The sequence below is a fragment of the Lagenorhynchus albirostris genome, chromosome 6, assembly GCF_949774975.1.
Source record: "Lagenorhynchus albirostris chromosome 6, mLagAlb1.1, whole genome shotgun sequence".
NCBI lineage: Eukaryota > Metazoa > Chordata > Mammalia > Artiodactyla > Delphinidae > Lagenorhynchus > Lagenorhynchus albirostris.
This window is the reverse complement of record NC_083100.1, coordinates 71,178,257-71,194,082: the sequence shown is the minus strand read 5'-3', so window position 1 is coordinate 71,194,082 and position 15,826 is coordinate 71,178,257. Positions and strand designations below refer to the sequence as shown.

The following is a 15,826-nucleotide window of genomic DNA, read 5'->3' as shown; positions in this document are numbered from 1 at the left end:
CTGGAATGTAATTATCTTGTCAGCCGAGAAGCTGCAGCGCACAGCTGAACGAGTGCTCGGCAGCAGTCACAGTGCGATAAGGGAAGACAAATGGCCCACCGTGCGTGACTGTTCTGAGACAAACAAACGCACAGAGAGGCATTGGAGAATGGAGGCTGAGAGAACAAAGGGTCTACACTGAGTATTTGTTCCTGAAGATACTTCAGATCGTCTCTTAATAAGATTACCCTGCCTTTTTTTTTTTTTTTTTTTTTTTTTTTTTTTTTGTGGTACGCGGGCCTCTCACTGTTGTGGCCTCTCCCGTTGCGGAGCACCGGCTCCGGACGCGCAGGCTCAGCGGCCATGGCTCACGGGCCCAGCCGCTCCACGGCATGTGGGATCTTCCCGGACTGGGGCACGAACCCGTGTCCCCTGCATCGGCAGGTGGACTCTCAACCACTGCGCCACCAGGGAAGCCCCCTGTCCATTTTAAAATCAGATGTTTTTAAAACTATTGAATTGTATGAGTTTTTTGTATATTTCGGTTATTAACCCTTTATCGGGTTGCAAATATTTTCTCCTATTCTTTGGTTGCCTTTTCATTTTGTTGATGGTTTCCCTTGCTGTGCAGAGGTGTTTTAGTTTGATGTAGCCCCACTTATTCAGTTTAACTTTTGTTGACTTTGCCTTTGCCTTTGGAGTCAGATCCAAACAATTACTGCCAAGACTGATGTCAAGAGGAGCTTACCACCTATGTTTTCTTCTAGGAGTTTTATAGTCTTAGGTTTTACATTTAAGTCTTTAATCCATTTTGAGTTAATTTTTGTGTATTGTGGAAGATAGTGGTCTAGTTTCATCCTTTCACACGTGGATGTCCAGTTTTCCCAGCACCGTTTATTGAAGAGATGGTCCTTTTCCCATTGTATATTCTTGCCTCCTTCATTATAGATTGATTGACCACACATGAGTAGGTTTATTTCTATCATATGATCCAGCAATTCCACTTCTGGGTATTTATCCAAAGAAAATGAAAACACTAATTTGAAAAGATACATGCACTCCATTTTCACTGCAGCATTATTACAAATAGCCAAGATATGGAAGCAACCTAAGGGCCCATCAATGGCTGAATGGATAAAGAAGATATTGTATACATATACAATGGAATATTACTCAGTGATGAAAATGAAAGGAATCTTGCCATTTGCTACAAGAATGGACCTTGAGGGCATTATGCTAAGTTAAACAAGTCAGACAGAGAAAGACAAATACCATATGATTTCACTTACACATGGAATCTAAAAACAAACAAAACTAATCAAATCAGAACAAAATAAACAAACAAAAAAGCCAAGTTCATAGATTCAGGGAACAGATTGGTGGTTGCCAGGGGTGGGGAGGTGAGGGTGGGGGCAGGAAGTGGGAGTGACATGAGTGAAGGAATCCAAAGGTATAAACTTTCAGTTATAAAATAAGTCATGGGATGTAATGTACAGCATGGTAACTATAGTTAATAATAATGTATTGCATATTTGAAAATTGCTAAGATAGTAAATCTTAAAAGTTCCCATCACAAGAAAAAAATGTTGTAACAGTGTGATGCCAGGCAGTAACTAGACTTATTGTGGTGATCTCTTTGGGCTGTGTATACAAATATTGAATTGTTATGTTGTACAGACAAAATGAACATAATGTTATATGTCAATTATACCTCAATAAAAAGAAAAGAAAAAAATGCAAAATCTCAGGCCTCAGCCCAGACCTCCTAAATCAGAGTCTATATTTTAACAGCCTCCCTGGGTGCTTGGAGACAACAAGGGAGATTTTTTAAAATACCGATGCCTGGGTCTCAGCCCCCCGAGATACTGATTTAATTGGATCAGGGTGTGACCTGGGCCTTGGGTTTTTTAGAAAGCTTCTTAGATGATTCTAATGAGCGCCAAAGTTTAAGAATGTCTGGTCCACACCATTCTTGTTGTCAAGAGGATGCTTCCAGGAATAGCTCTGGCAATTTGGAAAATAAAGGGATTATGTTTTTAAAACTATACCCCTGTAACCCATATGGGGTCCTCAGTTTGTCATACACCTGTGACATCTATTTTCTACTCAATAACAAAAGTGGTCATTTTGAATGCCTTCTATCCACGGAATGGCACTAAGACCGGGGGGTCTTGTTTTAGCCTACCTTTCCCACTCCATCCCCTTCTACGCCAGCTCACATCAGGCTGACAAACCTCTTTTCAGTTTGTCAAACACACTGAGCACTGAGTACTTTGCTACCTCAGGGCCTTTGCACACTCCTTCTCCTCTTGACTGCTCTTAACCTTCAGGTTGCTGCTTTATTCATCACTTCTTAAAAAGGGTCTTCCCTGAAGATCCTATGGAAGTAAGGTCTTACACTCTCCTCTTCCATTTTTCCCCATTGCTGTACTCTCTGTTCCATTTTTCTTAGTAATTCTTTCAAAGCTTTTAGTATGTGGCCCAAATATTGCATGAACATACTAAAACATAAAAAATTATTTGCTGTTTAGAAATTCAAATTTAATTGGACATCCTGTATTTTTATGTGCTAAATCTGGCAACCCTATAGAAGAAGTATGCCAACCCCTGAATTAGTGAATAAAATGTGCCCAAATTGTTCAAGCTCAACACAATTTTCTGTTTCAAAAATTTTCTGATTACTTTTTGAAGATTCAAGACCGTAAGGGCAACAAGATACTGAACAATGTTGTAACTAACAGTGGCCCCGCTGTAGCCTAGTTTGAGCTCTTTCAGATAATGAGCCATAAAGTTAAAACATATAATACTCTCAAATTTCTCTTATGTTTGGGAGCTGTCAGTTTAACTTGTCCCTTGTGCCTTGATGTCCTCTGTAATTGTGTGAAAGGCTGTGCCGTGTGGAGAATGCATGGGTACAGTTAAACTCTGCATGCTGGTCCAAGAAGGGGTGAGCTTCCTTTAATCATAGCTGTAATTTGGTCCAGCCTCACAGATAGAGAGTGGCCACCTGCAGCCATAGGAAAGGCTTCTGGGGATAGATAGGTAACTGAGTCCCCTCACACTGTGGACCCTCCTAGGAAGGGAAGTGTAGGTACACAGCTTTGAGCACTTTGCAGCATGGAGAAGAGCCTTTGAAGGAGCTGAGTTTGTTCACAGATGTCAGAGTCCTCACCAGTAGGGCACTTTCAGGGATAAGAAAAGGGGTTACTAGAAATAATTTGTTGGTCCTATTAAACATGTTGCATGAATGTATAAAAAAGTAACCAAGTATCGTTGGAATATGTAAAAACGTGACCTGGTAGGTAAAGGTGTAGTAATTCTAGATGTTCTGGGGCTGCTAGGGGTGGGCAGCAAGTTTGCTTTTATTTTAAAACACACACCCTCTAAGTCTGGCAACCACAGATTCAGAATTCTGTAGAATGACCCTGATTTCATCTAATGCTATTCTTATTAATGAAAGTGGTTGTTCGACATATAACTAAGAGCAACTTAATTTTTATGCCTTTTTAAGACTGTAAATATATAAACACATTCCAAAAATTTGAACATACTTAATATGTACAATCTGATACCAATTATGTTAAAACATGTAAATGCACGTAAAAACAAAAGAGAAGACATTCTAAAATGTCAAGAATGGTTAGCTGTGTCTGAGTAGTGAGTTTATGAGTGATCTTTATTTTCTTCATTGTGCTTTTCTGTATCTCCCTCTTTTTTTTTAAATAATGTATTAATTTTATCATCAGAAAAAGAGTAATTTAATGTGTGGTTTTTCTTTTTTCTGTTTTGTTTTTTGGGTTTTTTTTTCAACACTCCCATGTTTTTGGTAGGAGAGTAACTGAGTAAGTGATACAACCACTTTGGAAAGCAACTTGGATACACCCAGGGGGGTTGAGGATGCCACTCCCCTGTGACCCAGGGGCTTCACTTCCAGACATGGATCCTCAACAGAGAACATGCCTGCAAGGATATGCATGGCTGCAACAATTGTAATGCTGCAGGATTGGAAATGATCTGAAGCCCTTAGGTACAAATGAACATGCTACGGTAAATACACGTAATGAAATATGTATAGCAGTGGAACAGAGTAAACAAGAGCTCTAAGTGTTTCCACGGATAAGCCTCAAAAACGTAACTTTGAGCACCACAATGTGAATGTACTTAATGCCACAGAACTATATGCTTAACCTATAAAATGGTAAATTTTATGTTGGGTATATTTTACCATCATTTAAAAAAAAAACACCCAAAACATAACATTGAGTCCAAAAGCAAACTATGGAAATAATACATAAAGCATGAAATTAAACTTGTGAGCCCAAACTACGTAATTAGTTATGGGTAGACATATGTTTCAATGCTTCACATAATAAACATGGGAATGATAAACACTAAGTTCAGGATACTGGTTACTTCTATGGAAGGAAAGAGGGAGGTGGGCAGTTACACAGCAGGCAACTGGATCTGAAATGTTTTATTTCTGTAAAATATCGGAAGCAAATATAGTGGCAAAGTGTTAAGATTGGAGAAAGCTGGGCAGGAGGTACGTGGGTGTTCATTGTGCTACTCTATTTTTCCATGTGCTTGAATGGTATCCTCATAAGAGGCCTACAGCCTGTGTCAGACCATGTGTCCCCTATTCCCCCTTTGGCCAAAACCTCGATAGTGGTCACCTTAGAGACTAGCTATTTTTCGTGGGTTAGCCAATGGCATAAGCTCCCTAACTGTGGGACCCATTCTTACCGCTTAGGGCTTAAATATCACACAAGGCAGAATCCAGATGTGTCTCTTTTCAAGTCCACACATATTCAGATGGCTCTATTTGTCTAAGTCAACAGCAAGAGTAAGTAAAATCCAGTGTTTACTGGCCTTGAAGGACTCTGCCGTTTGCAGGGAATGCTCTGCTGCTCCCGTGGGCTCTGTGCTCTTACTGTTCAGTGACTTTCAAAAGCCGGCTACTTTGTGAAAAGGCTGCTTCTCTGTTGGCCTAATGGTTAGGAATGGGCCTGCTCTTTCACTGCAGAAACTCAAGTTCAGTTGTGACTCAACTCACTGTTTGGGGCTGTTGACTCAAACTGTCTGGGCTCAAATCCTGGCTCTCACATGCAACTTGCTTTTGGATTTTTGGGGGTGCTAAAAAGGAGATTAAAAGATAAAGTGAGTTAAAATAGTTAACCCCAGCTGCCACCTAATAAGCCCTCAGCAAACCTTCCCTATTATTCTCATGGTCATAGTTGCTGATTCTCTCTGGCCCTCAGTTTCCACCTCTATAAAGTGAAGGGCCAGCACTGGGATACCCTCAGCATCGAAGGTAGTTTTAAGATTCCCGATTAATTTGCTGCCCCTTCTAATAAAAATGGTGAATAGAAAAGAGTAAAAACATTGACAGATGTGAAAACTCTGGCCCCTCAGTAAAACTCTGCCTTGGGGTCTCTAGAACATAACCTCTAACCTTTAGGTAAATCATTGGCTTACAAGTCTGCTAATGCTCTTGAGGCAGACACTGTGTCTTCTTCTCTCTAGTCACCAACCCTGGCCTGGCTCATGGATGTTTGATAAATGAATGAATGAATGAAGACTATGGTCAATAGCACCCTGGTTCTAATGATGTTAGACCTTGTGGGTATTATGTAAATCTTGAAATATTTAGGCCTAGTATTGATGAAATCTCATTTTATATTTCTACATGGGTTGGCCTAAGAAGGCATCTCATTAAGACCCTGACTATAAATTTGTATCTTTTTTTCTGTGTGTTTATTTTCTGGATTATGAGTCCTTGTGTTCTTTAGAAGAAAAGTACTCTGTGTAACCTAGGGGGTAACTACTGATGATTTTTCTTGTTTATGGTTTATTAATTAGTCTGGAAAATACTTCCAACCACTTTGCCCTGATAATCTGAGGACACGAGTTTGTTTTTTCCAAAATCTCCCTCTCTGAGAGGTGTTTTTATTAATGAGGAAAGTGCAGGCAGCTGGCTCTCCTTGGTCTTTATTCTCAGATACCAGCGAATAAAGAGAAATCAAAATCCTTTTCCATTACACTTGAATTGAGAGCAATTTATTAACTCCATGGACATTTCTCGTAATCCAGAAGTTCTCTTTTTAATTCCTACATGATTTTATTTTCATTAAAAGCATAAATTTGGAATTCCCCTAATTACAGGGTGGAGTTCATAGATAAAGAACAACTTTTTAGACCGTGCCCTAAAATTAGCTATATTACAGCTAACTATACTTTATCCGTGTGTAAATCATTGGAATTTATGGTGATTTGCGCCCCCTCCAGGTCCAGAATCATTGACTACCAAAGCTGGAGGTCATCCACTCCAGTCCTTTTATTCAGTAAAAACCGATCCGAGAGATAAAGGGATTCTCACTGGAAAAAATTGTTTTGGTCTTTTCCAACAGTAAACATTATAAAGCAAAACAATAATAGAACAGGCTACAAATAGCAAAAGGGTCCAATTATTGTTTTATCTCCCTCCCTAATTTCTCTGCCTCCTTTCAGTTCCCTTGCTATGGTGAAAAGCTCAAAAGATGAGGAGAAAAAGGAAAGAAAGGGTGAAATAAAAACTGGGTTTTTGATTCCTGAAAAATTGAAACTTGTATATGGTAGACAATTTCAGAAGCCACACTTCTGAAACATCAGGCTCATAGCATATTGCAGCAGCCTTTGTTTTTGGATTAATGACCGTCAAGTGGTTAATCACTCGGGTTTTCCTTTTACAAACTAGGAAGAAGGCTCTGGAGCTTAGCCAACAGGGTGATCCCAAGGCTGATGGCAGAGTGTTCCTTTCCTCTCTAGTGCCAACTGGATTCAAGTGCAGAAGAAACAGCCAAGGCTGCAGGAGACCATAATGGTAGGTCAGACTCCCCCACCTGCTCTTGGACATGGGCTCCCTTGACCTTGACAGGCATTTGTCACACAAAACTCCAAATCTCTATTTAGAAACTTTGAGCCCATTTGAGAAAAAATGAAGTGCTTCCATTGCAGTTTTTTGTTTTTTAATTCATTCAACAAATATTTACTGAGAATCTACTTTGTATTGAGAATTGGCCTAAACAGAAAGATGAGCGAGACCCACCATGCTCTTTACAGAGTTAATAATAGAAGGTTTTTTACCTCCAGAGGGGAGGGCCTTTTTGTTGGTAGAACAACCTGCTTGGGCCCCTGTCCCCATGCTTTAGACCCATCATTCTGTCCTAATAACCACAGGGACATCAATTAGTGGCCACAGATGTTAGTGAAGTGTCTTTTACCAATACATCTTGTTTACTTTCTAAGTGGTGTTTCAACATTACATCATAAACACCAGGTCATACAATTATTATTATATATATATACAATAACAATTAACGTCATAAAACTCATCTTTTCCAGCCAGAGGTAGACATTTTGAAAGATAATGGGATATTTTAAAGTCTTGCAAATAATCCCAGGTGATTAATAACAGGATTTGACAATGTAGTAAAAAATGCTAATTTAATTGCTTTTCTCTCAGTCTCTCATTAGCAAGGAAAGACTAGTCAAATTAGACAGTTGGGGCTTAGTAGCCTGATACTAAATTGATGTAAATTAACAGTAAATATTTGAAAACAGCAGAGGAGATAAAAAAAATATTTTTTAAAGCTTGGGTAATTGAATCCTGATTCAAAATGGTATTTAGCAGTTGAATGTAATATACTACCTACTACTCAGTCTATTATCTATCATTATCTTTTGAACCCTGTAATTGGACAAACAGGAAACTATCCATGATAATAAGTTTGTTCAAAATCATCTGTTTGCTGGAGTCTGGGGCACACACTGCAGTCATAATGAACAGGAGGCAAAACTGCTCACTGTAGCCTTTCCATTGTTTGTTCATCTCTGTTACCACAAAGTACGGCAACATACACACCTGGGCAGTCCAAGGCATCTTACCAAAATTATTTTTAAAAATAGTCATTTTTTCTTGCATTCCATGAACGGGCAACATAACTCTTTATTTGCTGCAAGATGGGCACCATTGAACCTGACCTAGCTCCTGTCCCGGGTGTGTGTACATAACTGTGCTTAACACAGAACTGGGGCAAACAGTTTGCCTCCTGGAATTTCCATTAGATCCAACCACTTAGTTGCTTTATTTATCCTATCACTGGTTTTATTTTTCAGTGATTCTTTGGTCGTTATGCTGCCTCTATCACAGCTATCCAAACATCAGGTCACATAGGGCTCCTGCACACATAGGGCTCCTTCTAAGAGATTTAAATAGAAAGGCAACCCAAGCCATTACTGGTCTATTTTCAGTTTCCATTATCAATAAAACAAGAAACCAGCATTTTCATGCTGTGCAAAACCTTCAGGGAAGTGCAATGCTGCTGTCATTATCTTTAGACCAGGCTGCCGTCTACTCCCACTAATGCAGAGGAAATGATGAGTCCATCAGAATGAAAATAAAATAATGAAAGGATCAGAGTCACAGAGCGGGCTGCTGGCCTGGTCCACTGCATGGCTCCCTGCAAATGTCCCTTTGAATTTAGTGGAGCCGAGATGGTAAAAACCACAGGTCACAACGGAACATAAATTCACCTCCTAATGAGATTAGTAGTCAGGCAAAATAAATGTCCTGCTGTTACGTTAGAGGCAGGCTCTAATCTGGTGTTTTCCTTGGAAATGATCATTTCCTTTGCAACAGGGAACCGTGGATGCAACCTGTTTAAATCTGACAGATTCTGTTTTGCCACAGAGCTATTCTTCACCTTGCTCTGTCTTTTTAATAGCAATTTTGTGGAGGCATTTGAATGAGTTGTGTCTTAAAGACTATTACCAAAGTGAGTTATGGGTGTCTCTGTTCATGGTCATCAATCGTGTTTCCCAGATCCCTCTTTTAAGAAAACTTTGTGCAACTTCTCCTCCCCTATCTAAACAGGAGCCTTGCTTTGGAGGAGGTGTGGTGACCCCCAGGGTCCTCTCACTCTAGCCTTACGAATCAAAGGCAGAATAGACTCACTATTGTATTTGGGGTACTTTTCAAAAATCTTTACTGCAACTCTACTACTTAAAACCACTGGAAACGAGTATCACATACTAAAAAGCCTTAAGAAAATGCCTAGATCAGGTGAACCCACATGGTCTCTGAGTAGAACAAAGCCCTCGAGTATGTAGCTAGATTGCAAGGGACTTCCTTCGTTTTCAGCAGAAGGTAGTCTCACCTGGAGCACAATACCCTCCTCTCATTAAAAATGCAAGATAGGATCTCCTCCTGGATCCTTTCTACAGAACTTGATGCAAGTTCATGGATTGTACCGTCCTGATCAGTGAGTGGCATTTAATCAAAGCCTTCTGTGAAATAATCTCAGTGTTTCCTGAGCCCTGTAAATTCACCAAGCGAGTTAAGAGGTCCTTTCAAAAGGAATGGGAGATCCGACTTTGAATTTAGGAGTATTTGAAGCTTCTGCATAGAAGGCACAGACGATTTAACGGACACATATTTTCGCAACATTTTCTAGGACTCAGGCTAGAGATTCCTCCTCTGTGAAACTGCCCATGAGGAATAATAGATCATTTGCTACTACCCCAATGCATGGCATTTTGACATATTGTTTTTCTGAGGCTGGAAAGAAGCCCCAGAAAACTTTTGCACTTGTAATATGTGTTTTACTGTGTATGCAGTGATTTATGAACATTTTTTTCATCTAACAAAACAATTTCCTTTCTGCCATTGGTGCTTCCATTCAAAAACCTGAACTGCAAATCCAACTACTTTAAGGGAGAAATTACCTTTTGGCCCAGGGTTTAACAAATTTTTTTCTTTCAACTTTTCACTTCTCAATAGTTTGAGTTGTATCTCTACTTGTGTATTTTCTATGTATCGAATTTGCAAATGTCAGAGATTTAAGTCAAGTCTCCTCCCATTCTCATAATTTTCTCTGCTCACTGTTAACTCTCCTTATCAGATGAAAGAGCTCAAGGGAAGATAGATTGATTTTCCATTAGATAGGTGGTCCTATGTTTATTGGGACTCTCTTCCAACTTTTCATTTCCATAACTGTTTCTTCCTTATCCCACCATATCTGTCCTCCACTCTCTGCTGCACCTCTGTGTTTATAATTTAAATTGCAAACAGTAACTGAATCCACTTTGCCAGTGTCCAGTATATCTGGTACGTGTTAATGATTACCTATTGGCCTCCCATGTATTAAATTCAGCGTTAAAGTTTCATGTCCAATAATCTCCCTGAAGGAATTTCCCAAATCATGTTTGCTTACCTCATACAAATGAACTTGTTCTTGGGTTACAGCAAAGATCAATAATACATTATTTTGCACCAGTTTATCAATGAGTTGTCCAATTGTTGGATATTCCTAAAATTGAACACAAAGATTTTAAGTATCTTCTTAACAAAAATATGTAAAATAAAGGAATATCTCTTTCAAAGATATCTTACTGAGTTTGGCATTTTCAATTCTCACAGGTATTACTGTGTCTATCACTCCAAGTAAACAAATACACAATTAGCATTATTTTCTTAATTGGTTTAGTAATTGTTTCCTAGATATTGTAAGTTGATGTAATTCCCTAGAGTCGGTGCCTGTCAATGTGGTGTATGATGATCTGTCACTTCCAAGGAGATCACTAAATTTATCTAAAGACTTACAGTGTGTCATCTTTTCAAGGGTAGAGATACATGTCTTTTTCTAAGTGCCACTTGCCTGCAGGTAAATATTGGAGGGAATGTTAGAATTGAGAGAGGGACCATGACTATGATGAAGGTGAGGGAGGTGACTCTTGCAGCTCTGAAACTCTGACTGGAATTGGATGGGGCGGGATGAGGGTTGCAGAAGGACCAACCTGCTGAGGAAGCACACACTGCCACTCCTAAATCCCTCTGACTTGAGATATTCCTGTACCAGTTCTCCAGTTTGGTCTTACTGCCTTTTTGATGTCACAAATTGGTTTTATGGGATGCTGCAATATTTTTACAGGGCAATTGAAAAGCCATTGTATTCAATTTACTTCTGTTCCACTGATACATTCATTCCTGAGTGATACAAGTACTTTAAAATATAAAGTCATTAATTATCATATTTGCAGATGACCTTTACTTTCCAAGCCTGGAAAACCTGGAGCACATTTGCCTGGCGTATGACTCCAAATGTGAATAATGTGTAAAAAAAACCCTCAAATGAGGGAGTGGCCTGCAAACAAGGGAACTAAGAATACCGTGTTGCTTATGACTGCAGTAAGCCAAAGTGCAGGAACACTGACGAATAAGCCTTCTTGCACACGAATGTGGTGTGTTCATATATCCTCAGCGCTTCCGGAATATTTTTGTCTTCAGCCACAAAATTAAAGTTGAGGGAAAAGTATAGTTTTGCCTAAGATACTCAGGTCAGTTACCCAACTGCAAATCTGGCTGTGTAATGCGTGCTTTCTATCCCATTTGGATTTTTATTAGTGGATATTAGCAGAATCCAGGTACTATCTATAAAGCTTTCTGAGTCTGACATTCTCAGTCTCTGTGTTTCAATTGCCCAAATATTAAGTATCCTTCAACCTTAAGCCTGAGGTCCTCCACCGCTGGTCCCTACTTATCTCCAGATGTTCTCCGAACTTTCAACTGCTGTGCCTGTGTAGCCAGGATGGTACCACGTAGCCCTCCATAGGCGGGTGAATATGGTTTTCTATTTGATCCAGATCTTTTGGTTTAATTCCCACAATTATATTCTAAGTTCCTCAAGGCCAGGGATCATGTCCTGTTATTTTGCGGCCCCAGGAGCCTGGCCCAGTGTTGAGAGCATAGAAAGTGCTCAGAGGACCCGGGGGCTATGTTGCAGGCAGGGAAATAGCCCACGGCTCTGTGCATTGTAGCAACTTAATAAGAATCACTTGAATGTGTATTACAGGAGAAGGTCATATTAGGCAACAGGCAGTACTTGCTTCTGTGATCTTGCTTTTTTCTGAGATGTCTATTATGGGGCATTTGAATAGTTGCAAGAAAAAAGTAACAAAAAAGGGATCCACTTCTCACGGTTTATTACCCCTCATTGGCTAAAAGACAAAATGTGGCTACCCTCACTAATCCTGTAATATGGAAGGACAACCGATACAATTAAAACAATATAAATTTGGTGAACACTATTGATCAAAAGTTAGGTAGAAACAGCCATGTTGAAGTTTAGAAATTTAGGTCAAGAAATGATAGCAGATAATTCATGAACCATTAGATTTTTAAAACTAATAGCCAACGCTGTAGTAAGCATTTCTGTACATTATCTCACTAAAGTCTTTTCTTTTTAGAGGATAGTTTTTCCAATCTGATATTAGAATCCTGGGTTCTCTTCCCTCTTTCTTTCTCTCACCTACACACACTTCTACAGCATTGTCATTTTCAAAAGTCACTTAAATTCTCTGTACCATTTTTTCCCCAAGTGTTAAATGGGGATAATATGACCTTTGCAGATTTCTGCTTCATAATTCAATTCTATTTTTAGTGTGCTCCAGGCACTGTGCTGTCAGCAAATAGAGATAATAAACCGGTTCTGGTACTGAGGATGTATGTTAAAGACAGACAGAAACCAACAAGCACAGTTCCGTATGGCGATGGCCAAGAAGCCATCTATGTATAAGAGCCAGGGGAGAGATGATCGCTTTGGGGTCCAGTGGAGGTCAGACAGGGTCCTCCCCGTCCCCGGAGCAGTCATGATCGAGCTGGGTTTTAAAAGATCAGTAAGGGTTTCTCAGCAGCCTTGGAGGAAAGGGCATTGCAGACAGAGGGAAGGACACATGCACCAGCGTGGCAGCCTCACGGTCTGTTCAAGGGAAACAATTAGACACATAGGGTTCTGGTGAGGATCAAATGAGATCATGTACATCAAAAGAGCTCTGAAATTTTTACCTTGTTTTACAAAAGTCAAGTGTTTTTTCTTTTTTTTGAATGTCACGAGCATTTTTTAAATGACGAAAATAAGCCAAATTTAATAGGCACCAGCCGAGCAGCACCTGACTAGTGGTTTCCCAGGGAGTCCCAGGGTCCATGAAAACATGGAACTATTGAGGCAGCATGACTCTGGGACCATCATTTGAAACAACTCCTAGGTGACTACTGTTCTGGTCTGAGCCTTCCTTTCCAGGGCTATGGTTCAAACAGAATGAGCTGACTGTATTATATTTTGCTGGCCTCGGGCTCTTTGAAAAATTGGGGAGGTTCTGGGATCATTCGTACTATAGCAAATCTGAACTTATCCCACATCGCCACCGCCCATCTGTGCTCTTGAGGGGACCTCTGAGGGCGATGAGGATGGAGAAAGGCCAATGTGTTAATCTCAAATCAGAAAATGTGCACTGCTTCTACCAAGGGTGGGTTACTCTGCTATGTATTACAGCAATTGTTGCTTCGTTCGCCTACTTGTAGCCCTGAAAACAGTGTAGAGTATAGGTTACACACCAAGACTGTTGACATGGAGTATTCATTCTTGCTGTCCAAGTGACAGAGCCCATCGTTAGGAATGACGATGCCTGCCAGTTTGCTGTCCATTCCAAAATGAGAATCGGCATCGCTCACAAAGACCAGGAGATGGAGGGAGTCGTTACGCCAGCCAATTTTTTCCTACAGTGAGAGAGAAGCATTTAGCTTGTATGGGAGAGGGGCGGACGTTTATTGAGAGTGGATCAGTTATGCTTGGACACATTCAGATTATTAAAATATATATTGCTGCTCAATCTATTTTAGACTGTTTCATCTATTGTGAGTTGGTAATATTAACATATTAAAAACATGAAATTCTGTGACCTTTGTTTTATCCTGGATTACATTTTCAGATGATTTATGCTTCAGAAAAAATGGTTCCACTACAATCAGTATCCAGTTGATATTGACATTTACACAGTTAATTATTTTTACTGTCCAGTTTTCAATTTACCAGAAAAATGACAGAAGGGAGTGAGGGAGGTCATAGATTATCCCAAATCCAAGCTGAAGCAGAGCTAGTCAGAATGCAATACAGAATGGACCCGAAGTAAGCCTGTTTTATTAAAATTTCACCCAACCTGTAGGCACCTATTTCTCTTTCTACTGATATCATCCAAAAATTCTAAACATAATACAAGGATAAAAACTGCTTATCAAAGTATGACTGCAGAGTACTGTTAATTAAGATGGTCTGTTTTCTGTCTCTTTGCAGAGCTCTCCCCTTTAATTAAGATTAGTCAAGGAACTAGTTGGACAGAAGCTCATCGTAGCTGCCCCATGGTACCTTATCTTTTTCCTTCCTTCCTTAATTCTTTGGCCCTCCCACATTCTAGGACCTTCGGCCCTATCTGTTTCCTGATATTTTCCATGAAGACTGTCATCTGAAGACAGGGGAATCGTTCCCATGGATATGGGTTTGATTGTCAAGGAGGAGAGGTATTCTTGCATTGTTGTAGAGACACTGTGGCTTCTGATGCTTATTTTGTTGTTCGAAACAATAGATAGCTGATCATATGTAGACGTTTATTCTGAATCAGAGCATTTTTACTTTTTTTTCGTTAATTGCTGTCTTTGTTTTTTTCTTTTTTTTCACCATGGTTAATTCAAAAACTAATGAATATGATTTGGATCTTTGAAAATTAATCATACATGGCTATTCTTTTAACCAATTTTTCCCAACTGTACTACAATGTTATTAGACTATTTGAATATTAGGCATAAAAAATTGTCCCTGTTTCAACATGATGGAATTAAAAAATGTACAAAAATTTTAAGTATCTGTTGTAGAAATATGGTGATTAAAGGAAAGATAAAGTTAGCTAAGCTTTTCAAAGGAGATTTGTTCACAAGAGATGAAATTTGTGTCAACAGAATGAAACACTGCTCCCCTCAGCATACCTTACATACAGCAGCTTGCATAATTGCATCGAATCCACCTTCTGGGGTGTCAATATTAGCAGAAATTTTCTGATTCTTCACAATTTCATTGAATCTTTCTGCATCATTTGTCAACGGCAAAATGTGCTTGAATCCAAATGTAGGTAAACAAATGTATGGAATACTACTGCAAAAGGAAGATGTAAAATGTTCTTGAAATATGATACAACACACAATGAATGGGTTTAATAGCCTAACAGCATTTCCTTCAATGAAGATGCATTTTTCTAAAGTGCCCGACTCCGTAACTTGGCTGTGAGTCTCACTGTTAAGGTTGTTTTCATCATCTCCCACCCAGCCCTTCCAAATTGGCCACATTAGCTAACACTTAGAGCTTGCTGTATGTCTTGCATTGGTTCAAACACAGAAAACAGATAATCAGGTGATCAGACTCCCCGTGTGTGTTTGTATGTGTGTGTGTGTGTGTGTGTGTGTGTGTGTGTGTGTGTAATCACTACCTTCTATTGCCTCTCAACCAAAATCCACCATTAAGTTTACATGATGACAACAATTCCTTTGTATTTTGATAGCTTAAACTGTCACCAAGGATGAGTCTCCCTGTAGCAAGACTGAGAGAGGAACCTGTCTACGCCGTCCTCTGCTCAGTCCTGCCTGCCCAGGGCCTGAAAATCAGAGCAAGGCTCTTGATTCTAGAGCCCAACTCTATTGTGATAGAACAGACTATTGTGGACAAGCCTGGGGTAAAACCACCACCAAAAACAGTTTACCTGTGAGGAAAATGCCATGTTAGGATGAGATCTGCCCTAAAGACATCACAGTAGAACAGAAATTGCTAATCCTGAATCAGCCACATTTTATTCTGAAAGCCAGCTAGTAGCTGTGCATGAGACTTTGGGCAAGTTACTCAACCCTTCTGAGCTTTAGGTTTTCCTTTGTAAAGTAGAGATAAATAAGAGAGCAGAGATTCTCAAAGTGTGGTCCCTGGACCAGCCACGT

The 15,826-nt window shown here is 39.7% G+C and overlaps 1 protein-coding gene across 5 annotated transcripts in view; it reads right to left on the bottom strand.

Annotated features, from left to right (window-relative positions):
• ITGB6 (integrin subunit beta 6) overlaps window positions 1-15,826 on the bottom strand; it is a 143,665-nt gene that overhangs the window by 63,061 nt on the left and 64,778 nt on the right. For all 5 annotated transcript variants that reach the window (XM_060152799.1, XM_060152798.1, XM_060152800.1 and 2 more), the window contains 3 exons: window positions 14,831-14,996; window positions 13,409-13,570; window positions 10,230-10,325 (listed from right to left, as the gene is read on the bottom strand). In XM_060152799.1, the coding sequence (XP_060008782.1) occupies window positions 10,230-10,325; window positions 13,409-13,570; window positions 14,831-14,996 (424 nt within the window). The remainder of the gene's footprint in view (window positions 1-10,229; window positions 10,326-13,408; window positions 13,571-14,830; window positions 14,997-15,826) is intronic.